We start from the raw sequence: 25,284 nt of genomic DNA, 5'->3' as shown, positions 1-25,284 counted from the left end.
TCTATGGAGTGATTCGGGACCTTTTCGTGACTGCTTTACCGCTGAGACAAGCCCCTGCTTCTCCACGTGATTCTGTGAGCTAAGCAGTACCTTCACATTAAGTTCTTTCCCAACTTCTATCTTCCAGGGTTGGTTTCTTGGTCATAAACAACCACGAATCCCAGTGGTTTCATAAAACATAATAATGTTTGTAGGTTTGTAACGTGGGTGTTGCTGTGCAGGGAACCAAGATAACAAGTTCCTGTTTTCCATGAGCTACGTGTCCAATGGAAAAGGCAGGGGCACGTGGATGACTCACTTGGTTAAGCGTCTGACTTTTGGTTTCAGCTCAGGTCATGATTGCACAGTTCGTGGGTTTAAGTCCCACATTGGGCTCGGTGCTGACAGCGTGGAACCTGCTTGGGATTCTCTCTCTCTCTCTCTCTCTCTCTCTCTCTCTCTCTCTGCATCTCCTCTGCTTGCTTGCTCTCTCTAAATAAATAAATAAACATTAAAAAAAAAAAAAAAAACAGGCCGCCAGGAAGTCCATGCTCACAAAACAGAGGAGAAGTGCAATGGTGGGGGCAGGCAGAGGGTACATAAGCACACGATAGTGACAGTAAGCACCTCAGCTCCCATGGGCAGGTCACATGGCAATCTTTCAAGAGAAAGGGGTGTGTGAATGCACCTTAAGGGTGAGTGAGAGTCAGTCAGGTGGGTGGACATGAGGGAAGGACAAATGGGGGGAGGGGTGCAGGAGGATGGTGACACAAGGGAAGGTCTTTGTAGGCACAGGGAACCCCTTTGCAAGAATGTGGCCAGCTCAGGAAACTGCAAGGAAGTCTGAATGTCAGGAGTAGAGGGTGAACATGAGGTTGGGGGAAGGCAGGGGTCGTGAAGAGAGATCCATCTGATCACAAACACCTTGAAGACCATGTTTGGGATTGTGGACATTCTCTTCAAGGCAAGAAAGACTCAGTGAAGGATTTTAAGCAGCTGAAAGATATCATATCTGTGATTTAGGAAGAGGACCCAGTGGCACTATGGAGTACAGGTTGGCAAGAGAGCAAGAATAGAAGCAGAGAAACCAGTTAGGAAGCTGTTTCAGTGGTCTAGGCAAAAAAACAAAGAACAAAAACCAAAAAACGATGAAAGCCAGAATAGCAATGGAGAGGAGGAACCAGATCCAAGAGTCATTTTGGGGGCAGAATTAACATGACTCCAGGTACCACTGAATTTGGGGAGACGTGGAAATGGACAAGCCATGCATGGCTTGAGTGGCCAGTGTTGGCCAGTGGGGAAAACCAGCTGCCTGGCCTTGCACTATTAATTTAATCATGGTTATAGGTATTCATTAACTATGTTCCTAAAACTTCAACTCATACTTTAGAACAAATATCAACAATTTCCTGATAGAGGTTGTCTTTCTTTTTAAGTAGACTTTAACTTCCTATTTCTAAAAAATACTTAAAATATACTTAATCTACTTTCAAATAAAATTATATATTTTTTTTTTTGAGAGAGAGAGAGAGAGAGAGAGAGAGAGAGAGAGAGAGAGAAGCATGAGCAGGTTAGAGGGGCAGAGAGAGAGAGAAAGAGAATCTTAAGCAGGCTCCATGGTCAGTGGGGAGCCCAACACGGGACTTGATACCACAACCCTGGGATCATGACCTGGGCCATAATCTAAAGTTGGATGCTCAACCAACCGAGTTAGCTCAAATGATATTATTTTTGGTATTTGTTGCAAATAATCTGACAGAAATGAGGGTAGGTATAAATGAAACAAGATTGGCCATGGGTTGATAATTGTTAGAGGGAAGTGATCATGGGGGGTCCTTATACTATTCTCTCTACTTTTGGGTATGTTTGCATTAAAAGATTAAAATGCTTAAAAATACATTTAATCTAATAGATTATACATATATATATATAGATTATACATATATATATATTAATTTTTTTAATGTTTGTTTATTTCTGAGACAGAGCATGAGTGGGGGAGGGGCAGAGAGAGAGGGAGACACAGAATCAGAAGCAGGCTCCAGGTTCTGAGCTGTCAGCACAGAGCCCAACAAGGGGCTCAAACTCACAAACCGTGAGATCATGACCTGAGCCAAAGTCAGTCGCTCAACTGACTGAGCCACCCAGGCGCCCCTCTAATAGACAATATATTAATGGCATTGTACATGACACCTAGCTTTAAGGAAAGATTGGGCAATATTTATTTTCATAACCCTTGAATTTGTAATCTCTGTTCTAAGAATTTGTACTAAAAAACAAGGCTGAAATACAATGACGTATGGAAGAGGCAAGACGGAAAGACAAAAATATTCACTGACAGGCACAGGATGGAATATCATGCAGCTGTTAAAATTAGGCATATAAACATCATGTAGCAACGTGGGGATTGAGCAGTATAAAAATATGTTTCAGAAGTAGGACCACAGCTCCGTGTAAGCTCAAGAGGGATTTGCAAGCTATTATTATAACTGCAAAAGATGCCCATTCTGGCCCCCAGCTACCTCCTCTGTGACTGTCCTATTACTTTTGTCCTCTCTCCTCTCATCCTGCTTCAGCACCCCTGACCTTGGGCTCACTCTCAAGTACTCCAGGCTCAGTCCCACCCTGGACCTTCACATTTATAGCTGCCTTTGCCTGGGAAGCTATTCCCACAGGCATCTACGTGACTGGCTTTATTCATTCACTCTACTTGGCTTACTTTATTCAGACCTCTGCTCAGGTGCCACCAAATCAGAGACTCCTTCCCTGCAACCCCATCTAAAGTAGTACCCCATCCATCATTCTTAGTCTCCTTAGCCTGCTTTTGTTTCTTTGTATCATTTATCACGCTGAAATTATGTCTGCATCTGGTTCCTTGTGTACATAAGGTCCTGTGTTATGTGGCTGCATTTCTAACACAATAATGGCTGACATACAGTAGGTACTCGATCAATGTTTATTGACTGGCTGGCTGACCATAAATGCATGTATATGAACAAAATACTGTATCAAAAGGAAAGGAAACAAGGTATTTTCTCTATACCTTCCTGTAGTGTTACATGTAATTTAAATGCTAATAATTTAAAAGTAAAATTCTTGAAGTATTTAAAGCATTTAAGTAACATAGTAAATGCTTAGAATAGAGACTCATATTAGGTTTAGTTTAACCCATATGATGTCTTTAGGGGGAAACATTATTCTAAAAAATAGAGAAATAACAGCAGTCAGTTTACCAGTATCTAAGATGTTTTCTGTTTTCTGTGCGTCATCGCTGGGTTGGAAATCAGCAGCTTCAAGATCATTGCTCTTTTTTCTGCTTTCAGCTTTGGTGGGCCTGAGTTTTGAGCTCCTGAAGAATTTGTTGACAAACGAAGTCCGGGGTTTGGTTTCTCCATCTGAGGAATTTTTCTTCCTTCTTTGACTCATGGTCAAGTTGAAAGTGGTCTTTCTCAATAAGACATCTTCCTGTTGTTTTCAGTTTCTGGAATTACTGAGAAGCAAAAGACTCTGTCGAGACCATGTGAAATCAGAATTTCCTTACATGAGCTTTTATTTCCCCCCTTTGTTTTTATTACTGGTAATGTTTAATGTAAAAATAAGAATGATGTAACCCAGGATCCGGGAACCAACAGATGGTGGCAGATACACATCTAAAGCAAACTTGGGTTTTTAACTTTGCCCTACTTTATTGTGTGAAATACAGGTCGTTAAACACCACTTTGGCAAATGCATCAAATGTGTTAATAATTTGAAATTTCAGCAATTATAGTTACCTTCTGAGGAACAGTAGTAAAAGAGGATTTAGCATGTCTCTAAACTGGCCCTTTGCAAAACTATCACCCAGGGGGGGTTGCCTTCGGTAAGCCCAGCCTCCTCTCAGCAGCCTCCTCTGATGCTGCTTCTCCTGGCTTCTTCCCTTTTTCCCCTCCAGCCCTGCACCGCCACCCGCATTAGAGACACACTGGCAGTAAAAACTTCACTCACTCCGTAAACAGAACCTACTCTGGGTCAGATACTGTTCTAGATGCGAGATTCAATGATGAGCAAGGTACAGCTCACATCTTTGATGGAGGCTTAACCTAGTGGGAAGATAAGCCTGTAAGCCAAAGAGTCCACTGGGGTAAGAGCCATCAGGGAAGACAGACCTAAGTAAGTAGGCAGGGAAGGCTCAGTTGGGCTTTGCTTGCCTTGCAGAACAGACTTTGAACAGGGAGTGACATTGCCTGGATTTTGAAGAATGGGAAGTTAAACAAGAGAGAGAAAAGGGTCCCAAGTAGAAAAATCAGGCTCAAAAGTTTCAGGCATGAAGGCCTGCAAAAGCCTCTGGTTGGCTCCACCAGTGAATTCTGGTTCACCGGGAACAAAGGATGTGGGGAATGGAGCTGAGGAGTGTGAGTTAAGGCTAAAGATTCATAAGGGGTGAACTATTGCCCCCTTCTGAGATTTGCTTTCATTCTAAGGGAGGGTTAAATACTTAAATTGGGGATAAAACTGTTAATGGATGGGGCGCCTGGGTGGCTCAGTCAGTTAAACATCCAACTTCAGCTCAGGTTATGATCTTGCAGTTTGTGAGTTCAAGCCCTGCGTAGGGTTCTGTGCTGACAGCTCAGAGCCTGGAGGCTGCCAGATTCTGTGTCTCCTCCTCTCTCTGCCCCTCCCATGCTCATGCTCTGTCACTGTCTCTCAATAATAAAATTAAAAAAAAAAAAAAACAAAAAAAAAAAACACAACCTGTCAATGGAATTTTAGATTTTGTTAATAAAATTTAGATCCCATTCTTGGGCCAGGGCCTAATGACTATTCTTGAAATTACAATGTTCATGGCTTCTCCCCCATAAGATAGGTCTTTTCTGTAATAGTACGTTCAAGAATGACTCAAGGAACATTTTGCAGAGGGGCTTCTAAAATGACCTTGGAGAGTCCACCTCCAAGCCAGGAAGAAGTAATAATATTCTATACACCTGGAGCATTATTTTAGAAGTCAAAATTGAGCATCTTTTTCTTTCTAAATTTTCTTTTCAAACTAGAACAGGGTGGAGCCCAGGTTTACCCACGAACAGACAGCAATGGAACCAGACAGTTGGCCCCAATGCTGCCCTACCACTGACCAAGCTTCAGTGGGTTAGGTGGGGGGAAAAGACCACTGGCTAATGAACCCAGCCACAACCAGCAGCCCTGGCTGTCCCATCCTGATTCCATCATCACCTTATGGGCCCTTGTCCTTTTGCTGTTCCTCTGGTCCCCACTTAAGACTCCCCTCATGGTCATTTTCATGCAATGTCACCGTTTGTTGATTTATACAGAGCCGTTCTCTGGAGTGCCATCCCACTAAATGGTTTCACTTCTCCCCCCACTAAATGCGCTGACTTCAATTCCCAAGTCTTAAGAAAACACTGCTGGATGATGCTCCAGGATGTGGTAATTTACCCAAGTGAAACCCCACCCAGCCTGTGAGGCCCCTCTGGGTTGTCTGCAGACAAGTACACAGTGGGCAGAATGGGAAGGAGGCCAGGGGAGGCAAGGCACAACACAGGACGCAGGACTCAAGGGGATGGAAGAGGAAACAAAAGTTCAGTAGGGGAACCGGCAAGGCAGAAAGGAGAGAAAGGCAAGGGAAGGAAACAACAGAGAGGAAGCCAGGGAATTAGAAAAAGACCAAGTATAAGGAAGGCAGATGTGTGAGTGCCAAGTAGAAAGTATCTGCACATTTCTCAATAGGCAGCAGGGAAGTAGTGGGTTACCATGCTCATTCTGAAAAAAATAATTTTTTGCCCCAAAATGGGTTCAGGAAATTCCTCTCTATATACAAACTTGAACAAGTACTCTGGGTTCCCATGCCAATTCAGGCTTATGCAGACCTTCCATTTTTTTCCCTTTGCCCCTACACCGGGCTTCACAGTGTGGAGGCAAACCCTGGAACCGGAATTGGGAAATTTGCAGATCACAACATAACAACCAGACTGCAGCAGCTAAACACTGGGCTTTGTCTCTTCTCCCAGGATCAGACACGCTTATTTAAGAGCCCTTTGGGGAAACTAAGGGCTGGCGTTTCAATTCAACTTAACATTAATTGAGTAGTTATTCTTTTGATATTTACTATGTTATCAGTAGGTAAGGTTTTTTTTGCCATGAAACCCCAAGGATAATACATATTTGACATGTTATTTCTCTTGCAACCAAGCTGTTATTTATTCGGGGGAAGTGAGAAATGCCTTTTCTTTTTTTTCCATCCTCAGGTTTGGCCTTACCACTTATTTAAAATTTTTGAGCCAGCGTTTCAGAGTGAGTCATATTTTCAACGCTGCTTGTTAAAGGGAGATGCGTTTTTCTTTCTCCACAAAACTTACTTCACTAAAAAGGAAGTCCTGACACATGCTACAACATGAATGAAACTTGAAGACGTTATACTAAGTGAAATAAGCTGGTCACAAAAAGACAAATATGGAATGGTTCCACTTATGTGAGGTATCTAAGTAGTCAAATTCATAGAAACAGAAAATAGAATGGTGGCTGCCAGGGGCAGAGACAAGAGGAAAATGGGGAGTTGTTTAATGGTTACAGAGTTTCAGTTTTACAGAAGGAAAAGTTCATGCACAACAGTGTGAATATATTTAAAACTACTGAATTGTACACTTAAAAACGAATATGATGGGGGGCACCTGACTGGCTCAGTTGGCGAAATATGCAACTCTTGATCTCAGGGCTGTGGGTTCCGGACCCATGTAGGGTGTAGAGATTACTTAAAAATAAAATCTTCCAGGGGCGCCTGGGTGGCGCAGTCGGTTAAGCGTCCGACTTCAGCCAGGTCACGATCTCGCGGTCCGTGAGTTCGAGCCCCGCGTCAGGCTCTGGGCTGATGGCTCAGAGCCTGGAGCCTGCTTCCGATTCTGTGTCTCCCTCTCTCTCTGCCCCTCCCCCGTTCATGCTCTGTCTCTCTCTGTCCCAAAAATAAATAAATGTTGAAAAAAAAAAATTAAAAAAAAAAAATAAAATCTTCCAAAAAATGGTTAAGATGGTAAATTTTATGTTATGTGGGTTTTTTTTTTAACACAATTAAGAATCATATATATATATATATATATATATATATATATATATATATATATATAATTCAGAGGACTAGGACATTAAATGTAAGGAAGTTTTAGAAAAACCTTAATTTCTGCTTTCATTTTCCTTATGTATATACAAGTGTGATATGATTTTCTAAAATCAATGCCTAAATAGGTTTTAATGAATATAAAGTAAAAATCCTAGGTAATTTTTTAAAAAAACTATTACGTGGCATGCATGGGCTTAGTTCAGCCCAATTCGGAACACTTCTCTAGAAAACACATTATCATAGATTTATTTCTAGCATTATCATTAATACAACTATTCTCAGTTTAAGCAGAAAAGGAATTATTAAAAGGATGGCAGAGGTAAACATGTATTTGTTTCTGCTTTTGAACTCCATTTAAATAACAAGGGATTTTTAAAAAAACACTTCATAGATCTCTAAGGATAAGGAGAACTGGGTAGATGCCAACAAAATTTTGGAATCTAGAGAGCATAAGAAAGAATTTAACTGACTTTAAATTTAAGTGCCTGTAAGAGTTGGGGAACAAATGTTAAAAATTTCAGAATCCCAAAAGACTTCATAAGTGAACCAATGATTGTCCTAGGCAACTCTGAAGGAAAGGTAAGTATGGGTGGAGCTCAAAACAGAGTGAGTAGTTAAAAATCTGTAAGAAGTTTTGTTGTTTCTTTAAGATTTTATTTTTAAGCAATCTCTATACTCAACATTGGGCTCAAATTCACAACCCTGAAATGAAGAGTCACATCCTCTACTGACTGAGCTAGCCAGGCACCTCAATTTGTAAGACGTTAAATAATTAAATTTTATTTCTCACCCCAGGGCAGACAAGAGATGGCCTCGTTCCCACCCTGGCAAAAGAGGGAAAGTTTATTTTTAGGACAAGTTGAAACATAGAGGATCTAGACATGGAGACACTGGTCATGTTTTCAGTGCCTTATTAGATAGGGAAGTTAAGGAAGGTCTCTGTCTCTATATTGAACCATGAGACCCCTCCTTGCTCCTCTTTTAGTTCCTCTAAGAACACACTGGCAATTAAGCTCCATCACCCTCTATCCCCACCCCATGGAGGTATATGGGAGTACACCAAGCTGGGGAAAGTGATGCTGACTGTTGAGGGTCCTTCAACTACATGAATCTCTGCCAAGCAATAATGAAGAAGCTCACTGATTGAGAAGTCCTACATATATAAACAGAGCTCCTGATAGAATGCTTAATTCTTTTTTTTTTTAATTATTTTTTTTTTAACGTTTATTTATTTTTGAGACAGAGAGAGACAGAGCATGAACGGGGGAGGGTCAGAGAGAGAGGGAGACACAGAATCCGAAACAGGCTCCAGGCTCTGAGCGGTCAGCACAGAGCCCGACGTGGGGCTCGAACTCACGAACTGTGAGATCATGACCTGAGCTGAAGTCGGCCGCTTAACTGACTGAGCCACCCAGGCGCCCCTCGAATCCTTAATTCTATATATGTTTGGAGGGCCAAAGATCTCAAGATAGTGGAGGGAAGACTGACAGGAAAATGAGATTCAGAAACAATAACAAAAAGGGAACTTAAAGAAAATAAGAACAATGCAGGGAGAATAAAAGATTATTTTATTTATTTTATTTTTTTAATGTTTATTTATTTTTGAGACAGAGAGAGACAGAGCATGAACGGGGGAGGGTCAGAGAGAGAGGGAGACACAGAATCCGAAACAGGCTCCAGGCTCTGAGCGGTCAGCACAGAGCCCGACGTGGGGCTCGAACTCACGAACTGTGAGATCATGACCTGAGCCAAAGTCGGACACTTAACCGACTGAGCCACCCAGGTGCCCCTAAAAGGTTATTTTATTTTATTTTATTTTTTTAAACTTTTTTTTTTTCAACGTTTATTTATTTTTGGGACAGAGAGAGACAGAGCATGATCGGGGGAGGGGCAGAGAGAGAGGGAGACACAGAATCAGAAACAGGCTCCAGGCTCTGAGCCATCGGCCCAGAGCCCGACGCGGGGCTCGAACTCACGAACCGCGAGATCGTGACCTGGCTGAAGTCGGACGCTTAACCGACTGCGCCACCCAGGCACCCTAAAAGGTTATTTTAAAAATCACTATTATACTTACAGAATTAAGAGTTGATGTAGGGTTCATAAACCAAGAACCAGAAGATGTAGGAAAGAGAAAATCCAGACTTCTAAAAATTAAAACTGTGATACTTTCTGTGCAAGAGTAAAATGGTGTATTTTTTTTTTTAATTTAATGTTTATTTTTGAGAGAGAGAGGGAGAGAATGAGCAGGGGAGGGGCAAAGAGAGTGAGAGAGAGAACCCCAAGCAGGCTCCACGCTGTTAGTGCACAGCCTGAGGTGGGGCTCAAACTCATGAACTGAGAGATCATGACCTGAGCCAAAGTCAGACACTGAACCAACAGAGTCACCCAGGTACCCTTGCATCTGTGTTTTCCTAATTGTTTTCAATGAGTACATATTATTTCTACTATCTGAAAAAGCCTCTATGTTTTTAAAAATTTTTTAATGTTTATTTATTTTTGAGAGGGGGAGAGAGAGAGAGAGAGAGAGAGACAGCATGAGGGGGGGTGGGGCAGAGAGAGAAGGAGACACAGAATCTGAAGCAGGCTCCAGGCTCTGAGCTGTTACCACAGAGCCAGATGCAGGGCTCAAACCCATGAACCATGAGATCTTGACCTGAGCCAAAGTCATACACTTAACAGACTGAGCCACCCAGGCGCCTCGGTATATTTTTTAATCTACCTAATTCTCCAGCAATAGCTACCACCACCACAAATGCACAACAATGACCTACTATAAAAGTAATAAGGTATCCTGCGAATTCCCAAGTACAAGGAGAGCAGCAATAAGACCCACATGGTATCAGCAAGTGGCAGGAGGCAGTAGAAACCAGGCAAAAGGTCTTCTGGTGGCACTGAGCACCAGTAAACTCATTAAAAAAACAAAAAACAAACAAAAAAAACTGCCCAAAGTACTTACTCCAAAATTTAAATGTCCTCAGTCAGCATAGAAAGCTAATTTAGCTTATTTTTAGAGCAGTGACAGAACCTGAAAGGGGTGCTAAGAGTGAAGGCAAAGGAAAGGTTAGGTTGTATGGGACAGTCTAGGCCCTATGAAGTCTCAGCAGTAACCAACGGAATCTCCTTTGCAGGACAAAGTCCCTCTCAGAGGAGAATCTATGGGGGTAGATGCTAAATGGAGCAGCACAGAGACACTGTGGAGAAAGGCAAGAGAAGATCCAGATAGAGTGGGGGAGGAGGCAGGTACTTTCAAAAAGCACAAGGCAATATATTTTTTTTAATATTTTTTATTTTTTTTATTTTAGAGAGAGAGAGTGTACACACAAGTTGTGGAGAGGGGCAGAGCGAGCAAGAGAGAGAATCTTTTTTTTTTTTAATTAAAAAAAAATTTTATTTTTTTAATGTTTATTTATTTTTGAGAGAGAGGGAGACAGAGCATGAGTGGATGAGGGGCAGAGAGAGAGGGACATACAGAATCCAAAGCAGGATCCAGGCTCTGAGCTGTCAGCGCAGAGCCCAAAACGGGGCTTGAACCCATGAAATGTGAGATCATGACCTGAGCCAGTCAGTAGCTCAACTGACTGAACCACTCAGGCACCCAAGCAAAAGAGAGAATCTTAAGCAGGCTTCATGTTCAGTGTGGAGCCTGATGCAGGGGTCTATGTGGGGCTAGATCCCACGACCCTGGGATCATGACTGGAGCAAAAATCAAGAGTTGCTCAAAGGACTGAGCCACCCAGGTGCCCCAAGCACAAGGCAATATTGATTAACTCTTTATAACAGTAGAAAGGCCTTTGAGCTAGGAAAGCAATCCTGGCCCACTCTGCTCTCCTAAGGTATACCCTGTGGTGTACATGATTCATGAGTGACAGCAAGGAGAAAGCTGTGATGCCAATGAGGACCTAGTTACTCACCACCAATTCCATCATATTCTATGCATTGGAAGTGAGTCACTAAGTCCAGCCCACACTCAAGGTAAGGGAAATTAGATGCTACCCTTTGAAAGAGGGAGCATAAAAGAATTTTCAGACATTTAAAAATTGTCCTACAATATAAAAAAATTTAGAAGGTGAGAGATATAAATAGATGATAGGCAAAGACAAACCGACATCTGTATAAGGGCATTCCCTGAAGAAGAAATCCAAAGAAAATACTAAAACCTTTAATTCATAAAACTATTTCTGAACTAAAGACTTGATCTAGCATATTTAAATGGCATACAGCATACCTAGGAAAATCTGCCTGGAATAGATAACACCAAGAGATACTCAAGTAAAACAAATGAGCTTTAGAAAGAAAGAAAGAAAGAAAGAAAAGAAAGAAAAGAAAAGGAAAGAAAAGAAAAGGAAAGAAAAGAAAAGAAAAGAAGGAAAGAAAGAAAGAAAGAAAGAAAGAAAGAAAGAAAGAAAGAAAGAAAGAAAGAAAAGGCAAAAACACCAAGTCTTACAAATATAAGAGAAAGTAATCAGATTGTCAGCAGACTTTTCAACAATAGTTTATTATTTTTCCCAGATAGTGGAATACATATTTAAAATACTCAAGGAAGAAAATGAGCCAAGGATTCTATAATTAACAAGCTGAACTTCAGGCATACTGTAATGAACACTTAAGACCTAAGGAAATACTGTTGCCATGAACTCTTCCTGGGGAATCTTAATCTAGAGAATGATCTTTAGACAACAAAAGTACTTGAAGTAACATCAGCATAAGGACTAACTGATGTTGATCACTGAATATATATTTACCTGTGGTTCTAAGAATAACTGATATGTTCAAGGGAGACCAAGTATTTAATGGTTGTGTGCTCTGACATTCTGAATATTAAATTATTAAACATATTAAAAAGAAATAGCAACTATAGGGGCTCCTGGGTGGCTCAGTTGGTTAAGGGTCCGACTTCAGCTCAGGTCATGATCTCACAGTTCGTGGGTCAAGCCCCACGTCGGGCTCTGTGCTGACAGCTCAGAGCCCGGAGCCTGTTTTGGATTCTGCATCTCCCTCTCTCTGCCTGTCCCCTGCTCATGCTCTGCTTCTCTCTCAAAAAAAAATTAGTGCTAAAAAAATTTGAAAAGAAAAAAAGAAATAGCAACTGTAGTATAACAGAGTATGGTTCCTATATTATAGAAAAAACTAAAAATAAACAGCTACAATTGAAACTATCAGTAATAGCTTATTCTCTCCAGAAAGACAGGGGAAAAAAGTGGGGGGTGGGGGGTGGGGGGAAGGAATTATATAGGAAGATTTCCCAGAACTGGAAAGTAGGAGTTTCTACATTGAAATGGCGTCCCAAATAGTCATCAAAAGAATGAGGAAGAAAACACCAATATCAAAGCACTTATTCATGAAATTTGTAAACAATGACAAATAGAAGATCCTAAAAGCTGGTATAGAGGAAAAACTTAGGTCCATAAAGAAGATCAGGACTGAAATTGGCACTGGACTTTCTAGCATTAACTTTAAAAGCTAGAAGACTATAGAATAGTGTCTTCAAAACCCTGGGAAGTTATTTTCAAGGTAGAATTCTACATTCCCAAGTAAACTGTCTTGTGGAAGGTAAGGAATAGAGCTTTTCGAACAAGTTAAGTCTCAAAAAAATTTCCCTTTCATATATACTTTCTCAGGAAGCCAATGGATTTTGTGCTCCATGAAAATGAGGCAGTTAGCAAAGATAAAGAAAAACTGGGATTGAGAAAGGAAAAAGATCCCAAGATATTTATAAAGGGAAATCCCAGAATGACGGGCACCAGGTTTAGGCTCAACTAGTCCATTAGTGGTCAAAAACAAAGGATTTTAAGAGGAATATTTCAGTTAAAAAAAAAAAAAAAAAGACTGGGCAGGAATGACTTTTTATTTATCTGGCCATATTGGAGGGAGTTTTGAAGCTCTTCCAGAATCTGTGCATGAATTAGTAATAAGTAAAATAGAAAGTAAATTTTAAACTGCAGCAACTCTTAACTATAGAAAACAAACTGAGCGTTGTTGGCGGGGGATGGGGGGAGTAAGTATGGGGATGAGCTACATGCGTGATGGGCATTAAGGAGGGCACTTGCGAGGAGCACTCGGTGTTTTATGTAAGTGATGAATCACTGAATTCTACTCCTGAAACCAATACTACACTATATGTTAACTACCCAGAATTTAAATAAAAACTTGAAACATTAAAAAAAAAAAAACCTGCAGCAATAATTAGAAACTATTAGTATTAGAAACTATTAGTATTAAACAGTTTGTCAAAGTTTTAGGATCAATATACAAAAATCAGTTGAATTTCTATACACTTGGTAATGAACAATCCAAAAATGAAATTAAGAGAAAAATTCCATTTATAATAGTATTAAAAGAATAAAATACCTGGGAACAAATTTAACAAAAGAAGCATAAAACTTATATTCTGAAAATTATAAAACATTGTTGGAAGCAATTAAAAAAATCTAAATAGGGGCACCTGGGTGGCTCAGTCAGTTAAGCGTCAGACTTTGGTTCAGGTCATGATCTCGCAATTCGTGAGTTCAAGCCCCACCTTGGGCTCCATGCTGACAGCTCAGAGCCTGGATCCCACTTTGGATTCTGTGCCTCCCTCTCTCTGTTCCTCCCCCACTTGCACTCTGTCTCGCTGTCTCTTTGTCAAAAATAAAGAATAAAAAATTAATTAAAATTAAAATTAAAAAATTAAAAAATCTAAATAAATGGAAAGGTGTTACATTTCCATGGACCAAAGGATCTACTATGTTAAGATGGTAGTATTCCCCAAATTGACCCACGGATGAAATGCAATCACCGTCAGAATCCCAGCTGACTTCTTTGTAGAAATTTATAGGCTGATGCCAAAATTCATATGGAAACTCAAAGGACCCCAAATAGTCAAAACAGTCTTGAAAAAGAAGAACAAAGTCGGAGGACTCATACTTCCCCTATTCAGAACTTACTAGAAAGTAACAATAATGAAGACATTGTGGTACTGGCATAAGAACAGACATATAAGTGAATGGAATAGAATTGACAGTCCAGAAATAGGCCCATCTAATTATGGTCAGTTAATTTTCAACAAGGTGCTGAGACCATTAAATGGAGAAAGAGAAGTTCTTTATTTTTTTTTTTAATTTTTTTTTTTCAACGTTTATTTATTTTTGGGACAGAGAGAGACAGAGCATGAACGGGGGAGGGGCAGACAGAGAGGGAGACACAGAATCAGAAACGGGCTCCAGGCTCTGAGCCATCAGCCCAGAGCCTGATGCGGGGCTCGAACTCACGGACCGCGAGATCGTGACCTGGCTGAAGTCGGACGCTTAACCGACTGCGCCACCCAGGCGCCCCAAAGAGAAGTTCTTTAAACAAATAGTGCTGGGACAACCATATCCACATGCAAAAGAATGAGATTGGATCCTTATCTCACACTATTACAAAAATTAACTTCAATAAACCAAAGACCTAAAATGTAAAATGTACTGGCTGGCTCAGTCAGTACAGCATGCAATTCTTTTTTTTTTTTATTTCTTTTTTTTTTTTAACATTTATTTATTTTTGAGACAGAGAGAGACAGAGCATGAATGGGGGAGGGTCAGAGAGAGAGAGGGAGACACAGAATCTGAAACATGCTCCAGGCTCTACACTGTCAGCACAGAGCCCAACGCAGGGCTCGAACTCGTGGACGTGAGATCATGACCTGAGCCGAAGTCGGACACTTAACCGACTGAGCCACCCAGGCGCCCCACAGCATGCAATTCTTGATCTCAGGGTTATGAGTTTGAGCCCCACACCAAGTGTAGAGATTACTTAAAAAAATATTTTTTAAAAAAATGTAAGGAAAAACTATAAAACTCTTAGAAGGAAACATAGGAGTAAATCTTTGTGCCAAGTCTTAGATATAATACCAAAAACACAAGTAACAAAAGCAACCAAGGGGGAAAAGTAGATCAATTGGACTTTATCAAAATTTAAAAGTTTTGAGCCTTGAGGGACATTATCTGGAAAGTGAAAAAAAAACCCACAATGGCAGAAATATTTGTAAATCATTTATCTGATAAGAAACTTGTATCTAGAACATATAAAGAACTGTTACAACTCAATAATAAAAACAGTAGGCTAATGAGTCATTTAAAAAGGGAAAATAATCTGAATATACACTTTTCCAAGGCAAACAGCCAAATGACAAGTACATGAAAAGACACTCAACATCATCAGTCACCAGGGAAACACAAATTTAAACTACGATCAGATACCACTTCATGTCCAGTAAGATGGTTAGAATCAAAAAGCCAGATAAGAGCAATGATGTGGAGAATTCAGAACCCTCATATGCTGCTGGTGGGAATATAAAATGGCACAATCACTTTGGACAACAGTCTGACAGTTCCTGTGTGCCCAGCACCAGGAAAACATCGAAGCTCACACAAAAGCCTGAGAATCCAAGGTCTCTCTAAACATCTGATCAAGAAAGCAGCCTAAGGTAAAGAAAGTGCAAAGAGAATTAGAAAGCTCTAAAAGTACTGTCCAAATAGTCACAGAAAACAATGGAGGCCAACAGAGGTTTGAAATATCTACCCTCCTCTGGCCCTTAAGCTAGACGCTCACTGCAGCTCATCCCAACTGCATTCCTTATGCTCCCTTTACAACTTTCTCTGCAGCAATTGCCTTATAGAAGAACTTAATGGGACAAACATTCGAATCATGAGCACCTGTATGCACATTACACAGAGCTGAGTTCTGACAAGCTCACTTGTGATGAACTTATCCTCCTACAGCTTCTAATGTTCTTAACATAAGGAACAGATAAACAGAAGGGCACATGCTTTAACAAAATGCAGAAGAAGTGGAGAAATACAGTGGTTTTTTTCTTGGTGGAGAAAAAAACAAGAGCAAGACCAGGAATGCGGCACTAGATAAGTATAGGGTTTTCAATTGCTAAAGTGAGAGCTGAAAGGTTTCCAAGAGCAGGGCTCTCACTTGGCGTGAGTTCCTCTGAGCTGTGGTGTGACGAGCGCCATGAGTTACGCGCTCCAAATCTCCTTCGACCCTCTTCCAGCAGCTTTTCCACACTGCAGAAACTACAACTTACAGTGTCACTTCCCAGCCTCCTCTGAAGCTAGGTTCTGGTTGTGATCTAGGTCCTGCTGATCCCTCGCATTTGTGCAAGTCTTGAATTTGCAAGTGAGGTGCTTGGGGAGAGGGGCAGGTCATGCGACACCCAATTTCCTGATGCGTATGGTTTCAAGCCAGCAGCTGTGGCAGCGGGTTCCAGTTTCAACAGGTGCAGTGCATCCACACTGTGACAGGGCAGCAGCATTCTTGGTGGCCCAGTTATGGGGGGTGGCTTTAGGTTCTTCCTAGAAACACAGTAGAGAATCCCTTTCTCCATGATTCCATAAGCAACTTAATACCTGTAACAAATGCCTTTCTACCAATATAGCCAGAGCTGATCCTGGTCTCTGCAGAGCAGCCCTGCCGGGCATCTGGGATGGCAGAAGGTGATGGTAACTTCTGAAGGAGTGGGAGACACCACTCATGACCTCATGACAGGGGTACATGTTCAATCTCTCAACTTGCTTCAGGCTCTCCCAGCAAGGAAGAACTCCGTGCCACTCTAAAGGGCTGCTGGGGTAGAGAAAAGGATTTTATAAGAGTGATGCATGACCAGTGTTTGTTTTAAGGATACCCAAGTAAATTTAGAATAAGTTATTGAAATCATTAACAAAGGTCACAAGGACCCATCTCGTGTGGTTTCTCTGTGTTTACAAGCATGGTGGACCATTCCCCCACTTTCTCTTGTCCAGCCATGCCGGCCTTTTCTTTTTCAGGTTCACTATGCCCTTCTCTGCTCAGGACCCCAGCCTGGATCATTCTTTAACTGGTAACTCCTACTTGTTCTTGAATCAGTCCCCCCATCCAATCTCAGACCTAGGATGTTCATGTTATGTGCTCTCTTGACATGCTCCACCTCCCTTCGTAATGAGTCACAGCCAGAATTAAATACTCATTTATGGAAGTTAAAAATAGATGTCTGCCCTGCAGACAGGAACGTCTGTGAGAGCAGGGGCTTTGCCTTGTGTGCTAGTATATTCCCAGTGTCTAACGGTGCCTTCTTTGCACATGGTTGGTACTCAATACGTTTAGCTTGAGTGAATGGACTCCATCTTCCTGGTTCAATTTCGTTGAATCTCTACCCAAACCCCTGCTCCCAGAGTGTTTGCAGCAAGGGAAGATAGCTTGCAGAATTGGCCACGGGTTCCTAATGCTTCTGCCTGGGTGTGACATGCATCCCTTCCATGAACGTTTCATTGGCCAAAGCAAGTCACAAGGCCATGTGTATTCAAAAGGGTGATCAGGAATGGGTGGAGAACTGGAAACATTAGCCTGTTGCATCTCCCTGTCCAAAAGGCTAACCTGAACGTTAAGGTTGGGATAGAGAGAAAAACTGATCAGTCTATAAGTAGTGGCTTGAGTTTTACTTCCTAAGGCAAGCACACTGCATTCTTTGTTCTGAGGCACATCTTTCCCATTTCACTTTTATTGTTATGTTCTCTACTGGCTGATGTGCATTCATATCTTGGCAGTCCTAAGCTCAGGGCTTTACCAGAAATGCCCCTGTGAAAATGAACTTTAGGTCACTAGCAGAATTTGCTTACCCAAGCTGGTTCATCATCTATTCATTGCCTTAATGAGGACAAGCAGATATAGTCCCTTTGTTACACATGAACCATGGCTGTATTGGTGCTTTCATTCATTTGCTTCAAAATTAGCTGTTCTTGGGGCTTTGCAGAAGGGGGCCTGCAGCAACAATCAACCACACATTTATTGAACATCTGTTACCCATAATTCCTTTACTGGGTATTGAGAGGTACAAAAAAATATAATTTATGGCTCTTGTCTTCAAGGAACTAACTCCAGCTGAGGAAACAAGATGTAACACCCCTGCCCCCAAATATTACCTAAACTTACAGCATGTATGTTTAAACACAGACTCACTGGTGGGGCAATACAAAGAATTTCAGAGGCAAGAATGTTCCACATAAATGGTTGTGTAGTCAGTGTCTCTGGGGGATGTGGAAGGTGAGCTGGGCTGCAGTGGGGGTGGGTGTAGGTCTCAGCAAGTGGAGTATGGGTCTCCTTGCTAGGCCTGGGCTTCCCTAGGGAGAGCCTGAGAGAGGAGAGAAAGGAGCACCATCAGCAACAGCAATGGGGGGAGAGCATTTACCATCACTGGATGCAGAGAGAACACTGCCAAAGCAGTGAGGAGAAAGGCTGAAAGCAAAGACTTAGCCCAGTGGTGGCCTCCAACCAGTCCAGTCATCTCAGTCTTGACATCAGGTCTTCCTCAGGTCATAACTGCACTCCAGAATCCAGAAATGCTATGTTTTCTAGGAAGTCCAGCACTGGGATGAATATCCGAATGCCAAGCCACATCAAACATCTTTGTGTTGTGTCTGACCTCCTCATAGCCCACAGCTGCCCTGGTCATTGCTGCGACAAACAGGCATGTGCAGGCCTAACCTGACATCACTGCCTTGGCTGGACCCAAGGGCTGTTCTCTGCTCTGGAGCCCCTCTGCTGCCATCTTTAAAGATGCTAGAGGGGGTGCCTGGGTGGCTCAGTCGGTTAAGCGTCCAGCTTCGGCTCAGGTCATGATCTCACGGTTTGTGGGTTCGAGCCTTGTGTCGGGCTCTATGCTGACAGCTCAGAGCCTGGAGCCTGCTTCGGATTCTGTGTCTCCCTCTCTCTCTGCCTCTTTCTCACTCACGCTCTGTCTCTCTCTCTCTCTCTCTCAAGAATAAATAAACATTAAAAAACAAACAAAAAAAAAAAAGATGCTGGAGGAAGCTGCCCAGACATTCTTCTATGGGTGCAAGCCTGGAAATGCCAGAGAGTTAGCACCCCTCGAGTTTCCAACTTCAGCCAAGAGGGAACTTGGAGTGGGCATGCAGCCCATATATGCTTCCCTCTTCTGTCTCTGGGACTGACAATTCTGAAGGTGTTTTACACCTTTCCTCAGGGGGTCCCCAGAGGAAGTCAACCACCATTGCCCTCTTTATCTGGACTGGCTTTTCCTCCCTCTCTTTCATCTTCCAGGTCCCAAAATAAGTAAATCCTCATGCCCAAGTAAGGACACGTCACCCCCAAAGCAAACTCTTTAAACTTGTTTACATACTTCTTCATTAAAGTATTTGCCCCTTTGCTTCAGGGTTAATTATTGAGATTTAAAAAAAAAAAAAAAGAAAGAAAGAAAAATTGATTGCACCTTGCTCTTATAATTTAATAAGCTATTTTGGAAATCTTTTCACATTAGTACATATATATCTAATTTTTAAAATAGTATCCATTTAAGGAATATCATAATTTATACAATCAGTCCTCTATTCAGTCTTACGATATACTTCAACGAATATCTTTCTTGTTGCTGTTGTTGTCATATGATCCTTTACTGAAATATTTTCCTTTGTAGTTCTTAACTAGTGGGGCATTCCCCTCCACCACTGTTGATATTATCTGTGATGTTGAGGGTGGTGGCCATCAAAATTGCAGGCAATGGATTGGGACGTCCCCAGGATCTCTTCCATGGTTCCAGAGAGATCTCTGGTTAAAGATCAGTGCCGCATATGTTGGGCAATGTTGACAGTCTCATCAAAAGTGATATTTCCACTGTGCTTAATGTTTTTCTACTTCTTTCTGTCCCTTGGTGGTTCCTTGAGGGCTTTGATAATCAGGGCAGAGGCAGAAGATACCACTTCAATCTGGGCCTTTGTGTCCTGAATGGCCAGAAGGGTCTGTAATCCTCAGGCCCTTCCAATCACTGGTTGCCTTGATGATGTCATCACCAAACTTTTTAGGAGACAGACCCAGGGGGCCGGTCTTGGGGGCCAGGGCAGACAAGGCACCAGCTTCCCCACAGATGCACCTCAGATACATGACTTTGATCTCACTGAGGTTGACCTTAGGTGGCACGGTGGGGGTGGCTGCTGTTGGAGGAACCCAGAATCAGGACAGCTGGAGACAGCTGAACCTTCACCTCCTCCTCTGAGCTGAAAGCCAAAAGCCCAATGGACATCTCTATGTGTGTATGTGTCCTCTTTTCCCAAACCGCCCTTAATCTTCATTTTAATGTGGTTTCTCCTGACCAAAATATTGGGAGAAATATCCTAGCCTGTACTTTATGAGGATAGGCCAGGATGGATAGGCTTCAGGCAGTCTATCTAAAGCTGAAGTAGTAGGGAGTTTTGCAGGACATACTAATGTGCTTTTGTGCTTGTAAGAGTTTAGCCAAATGAGATGCTAGAACCATCTGCACAAGAGACTACCCTCACTTCCAACACTAGTTACAAGTTCAGGGTTACCTAAAACTACCCCTAGGTTTGATAATTTGCTAGAAGAACTCACAGAATTCATTGAAAGCTCTTATGCTATGGTTATGCTGTAACACAGTGAAAGGATACAGACTGAAATCAGGCAAGGGAAGAAGTACCCAGGGTAGAAATCAAGAAAGTAGAAAATGCTGAGCTTTTGTCCTCTCCCCTGGACTCATGACACTGTCACTTCCTTGGCATTGATGTGAAACAATACACAGTGAGTATTGCCAACCAAGGAAGTTTACCCAAGCATTGGTGTCCAGAGTCTTTATTAGGGCCCCATCCAGTGGGTGATCTCAAGTTTGAGCCCCTCGGGAGTTCAACTTATATCACACGGCTCAAATTCCCCAACCTGTATCACACTGTGACTCTCTTGCTCAGGCCCCCAAGCAAACCAAGACACTCCTGTCAGGAGGCTGAGGACAAAGGCTGGACCTCTTTTTGGAGTAAAGGCTAGATTCTTCACTACGCAATACCAAAAACAGAATTGATTCCATTACACTTTTCTGGGAAACATCTAATTAATAATGTCCAGTTTCTTTCCTGAGAACGTTTTTTAGTCAAACAAATAGGAACAACCATCAATTGACCCAATAACAAAAAATGTCCTTGGCTCAACATATGGCAAAGAGAAAATCATGCCAAGACCCTGGTCAAATGATCCCCCTAAATTCACTCTCTGCCCAAACATGCCTCCAATGGCAAACAGCAAGCTGCATTGGGGCCACATATCTTCCCCTTGGTCTGGGATCTTTGTTTATTTTAAGGGAAATAAAATCCTTATGTTTTGGGGCATTTACACTTAATTCATTGAAACACTTCACAATGGAGGGGTGTCTGGTTGGCTCAGTCAGTAAAGCAGCTCAGGTCATGATCTCTTGGTTTGTGAATTTGAGCCCTGCATTGGGCTCTGTGCTGACAGCTCAGAGCCTGGAGCCAGCTTTGATTCTCTGTCTTCCTCACTCTCTCTGCTCTTTTCCTGCTCATGCTCTTTTTCTGTATCAAAAAGAAACATTAATAAAATGTTTTTAAAAGAAAATTTTCACAATGGAAAATTTTCTGGTTTTCTCTTTCTTTAAATCTTGGTGGGAAAAGCGTAAAGAAGATTATACCAGGTATAATTTTTTTTATTTATTAAATAATATTAAATTATTTATTTAATTTAATTTATTTAATTTAATAATACATTATTAAATATTAAATAATAAATTTATGCATTTATTACTGCAGGTACTTCAAGCATTTGATATAACCATAAACCTAGTGTCAGGCCAGGAAGTCGTGAATAACAACACTGGTGTTAATGATATCATAGGGACTATATTCTTCCAGACCTTAAGTACTCACATCACACCATTTCCACAAAGCTTTCTGGGGCAATTCCAGACAAAAGTTGTCTCAGTATGTTTGGGCCACTCTAACATAATACCATAGACTGGGTGGCTTATAAACAGAAATTTATTTCTCATGGCTCTGGAGGCTGGGAAGTCCAAGATCAAGGTGCTGGCAGGCAGATTCTGTGTCTGGTGAGAACGTGCTTCCTGGTTCCCAGAAAGCCATTTTTTCACTGTGCCCTCACATGGCAGATAGGGCTAGGGAGCTTTATGGGGTCATTTTTCAAAGGACACTAAGCCCATTCATGAGGGCTCCACCCTCATGACCTAATCACCCGCCAAAGGCCCCACCTCCAAATACCATCACATTGGAGATTAGGTTTCAACATATGAGTTTTGGGTGAATGCAAACATTCAGTCTATATCAGAAGGGATCTCTCAGCCTTTCGAATGCTCTGCCACATGTCTGATCTGATCTAATATTACCTGTGTGCTTATCTCTTCAACTAGAGTGTTGAACTCCAGGGTTGGAGGGTACCTCATACCTTGAAATCCATGCTGCACATTGTCCAGCTCAGCACACTTCCATAATAGCTTAGGAGAGCACATAGTGGGGCTTCAATAAACATTTGTTGATGAAACAATTTATATTTTTGTAGCTTCTTTTGCACGTTTATTGATTTGATGCCGGGCAACGCATATTGTTACTTTGTCCTAGATTTGAAAAGCAAGCTCCTTTACCCTCTGTGCCCTCCCCCCGCCCCCACCCAATTCTCTAGCTGCAAAGTACTGTACCACCAGTTCCAGTAAGGCCCCCCAGGACAACCATTCTCTACTGTCAATCACATATCTTCTGCACTACATCGACAGGGTAAAAATTACACAGGATTGAATGGAGACAGAAAGAATCTGAGAGAACTCCTGGAGACTGGGAAAGGAGGGATTTTGCCGTGAGGATTTTGCTCTGGTTTTTTAATATATTTTATCCTTTTCCCCTTACTAAGACAGTATGCAATTAACCTCAAGAACCAATGCACAACAATGGGGCGCCTGGGTGGCGCAGTCGGTTAAGCGTCCGACTTCAGCCAGGTCACGATCTCGCGGTCTGTGAGTTCGAGCCCCGCGTCGGGCTCTGGGCTGATGGCTCAGAGCCTGGAGCCTGTTTCCGATTCTGTGTCTCCCTCTCTCTCTGCCCCTCCCCCGTTCATGCTCTGTCTCTCTCTGTCCCAAAAATAAATAAACGTTGGGAAAAAAAATTAAAAAAAAAAAAAAAAGAACCAATGCACAACCAAAACCTACTGGTTTTTTTTGTTTTGTTTTGTTTTGTTTTTTTGCTGTTTTTTCCTCAAACAGGCTTTATGTAGTATATACATTAGATGAAGTTAGACCTTTCCTGGAGGTGCCCTCACAACCAATTCCTACATTCTTTGGCCAGGAGCAGTATCATTTAAACACAATACTGGGTTTCTGCTACATAATTACTTTAAATTAATCCACTGGTTTGGGCATGACCAGGAGACCATGTTGTGCCCTAAAAGAACCCTTAATGACTAACTGTTGTTGTCTAGGAAAACAGTGGAAACTCTGTTGCCATTCAAGAAATATGTGGTCAGAGGACTGTTCCCTTGCTTACTAAACTCCCGGGTGTTTTATTTAGTGGGTCAATTTTCAGAGTAGTCTCACCATAATAAAGATTTCTTAAATACAGTATTAGATACATTTTTTAAGGCTGGGGGGGGGGGGCAAATATTAACTGTGTATGTATGTATGTGTGTATACACACACACACACACACACTCCTTATAATCTCTGGCCCCATATCCATTTTTTTCCAGCCTAACATTTCTGAGGCTCCAGCTGCTTTCTCTGGTAAATATTTTGTAAAGCTGGGACAGTTGTTGACTCTTTTTCAAAGGTACTCTCCTAAGGCAGGATAGATTTTAATCTGTGTGCTATGACTTACATGTGGTCCTGTAAGACATGGGCTCAAAGTTTCTCACAGGGAAGAGACTTGGGGCCAAGAAAACCTCTTCCACCGAGGTCCTTGAAGTGAAAGCAATTTTCATAACAAGGCTGAGAGATTATTTGCCTGCTTCCCTCTCAGACTCACATGACTGTGCAGTGGAGTTTGCCAGAGACTACATGACATGTGGTATCATGACAGATGGAACAAGAAGCCAATAGGAGAATCCAGCTGGCTTCTTTTAAGCCAGACACTACAGAGGTTGGCAAAAATTGAAAACAGTGTCATTCTTCACACTGATTTTTTTTTAAATATGGTTCATAAAAATATCTTACTTACATTGACATGTAAAGGGTTCATTATTTTTTAAATGAATTGATAAATATTTTTTAAAACTCTTTACTGAATTTCTAATACAGTAAATATTGATATACATACCATTTAAGCAAAAGTTTTTTGAGGCACTCAATACATTTAAAAAAAAAAAAGTTCTTTAACACTTATTTATTTTTGAAAGACAGAGAGAGACAGAGCACAAGCAGGGGAGGGGCAGAGAGAGAATGAGACACAGAATCCGAAGCAGGCTCCAGGCTTTAAGCTGTTAGCGCAGAGCCTAATGTGGGGCTGAAACTCACTAACAGTGAGATCATGACCTGAGCTTAAGTTGGACGCTTAACTGACTGAGCCACCCAGGTGCCCCTCAATAAGTAAATATTAAACAGCTCATCAAAGCAATTGAAGAAAAACATCCCTCAGCTTAGTAATGAAGATGGAGGAAACCAGAATATGTCAGCCTAGAATATGCCTCTGTGAGCTCTTAAGTTGAGCTGGGGCAATTAAGCAGCAGCAAACACTGGAAAACGCTCCACCTTCCTCCTTTTCTGCCTCAGGGCAGGATATCAAGTCTCCTTTACTGGCGATGACTAGACTCTCATCAGCCCAGAGCCAGCACCAGAGGAATCTGCCAACAAACCCAGTTCCACCAGCTTCCTTCCCTCAGTTTGTCGCCCTTGGAAGGCTAACACAGCTTTCCTTTGTCCTGTCATTTCTTCACACATTTATTGTTCTCCGTTGAAGATGCCGCACAAGCAGGAGTTCTAAGCCACCTTTTTTAGTTTCTCTTTTTCTGAGTTTCTTCCATGCATATATGAGATACACATGCTAGCAGACTTGGGTTTTTTATTATTATTATTATTATTAATCTGTCTTTGTTACAGGGGATCCAGCTAAGAACATAGAAGGTAGAGGGAATGATTTTTCCTCCCCTACAAACATACCTAGTTAGGCTATGGGAGTGAGGAAGGAAAAGCACAAAATAAGAAATGCAAATGATTTTTTTAATTAATCAATTTTAATTTAGAGGAGACTGCACGAGCCACGACAGGGACCCTCTGTCCTAAGAGAAAGAGGAGAGAGAGAAAGAATCCCAAGAAGGCTCCATGCTCAGCAAATGCAAATGATTTTTAATAGTTTTTAATGTTTGTTTATTTTTGAGAGAGAGAGAGAGACAGCATGAACAGGGTAAGGGCAGAGAGGGAGGCACAGAATCCAAAGCAGGCTCCAGGCTGAGCT

General features: G+C 41.7%; 1 protein-coding gene and 1 pseudogene across 1 annotated transcript in view; both read right to left on the bottom strand.

The window, feature by feature from the left end:
• Positions 1 to 3,618, bottom strand: part of LRRC31 (leucine rich repeat containing 31) — a 28,738-nt gene extending 25,120 nt beyond the window's left edge. The window contains exon 1 of the mRNA XM_045503024.1: positions 3,213 to 3,618. Within this exon, the coding sequence (XP_045358980.1) occupies positions 3,213 to 3,405 (193 nt within the window). The 5' untranslated portion in view covers positions 3,406 to 3,618. The remainder of the gene's footprint in view (positions 1 to 3,212) is intronic.
• Positions 3,619 to 19,517: 15,899 nt separating this feature from the next.
• LOC123610365 lies at positions 19,518 to 22,358 on the bottom strand (annotated as a pseudogene).
• Between the last annotated feature and the right edge of the window lie 2,926 nt (positions 22,359 to 25,284).

Source organism: Leopardus geoffroyi, chromosome C2, assembly GCF_018350155.1.
Source record: "Leopardus geoffroyi isolate Oge1 chromosome C2, O.geoffroyi_Oge1_pat1.0, whole genome shotgun sequence".
Classification (NCBI taxonomy): domain Eukaryota; kingdom Metazoa; phylum Chordata; class Mammalia; order Carnivora; family Felidae; genus Leopardus; species Leopardus geoffroyi.
This window is presented reverse-complemented; position numbering and strand designations above follow the sequence as displayed.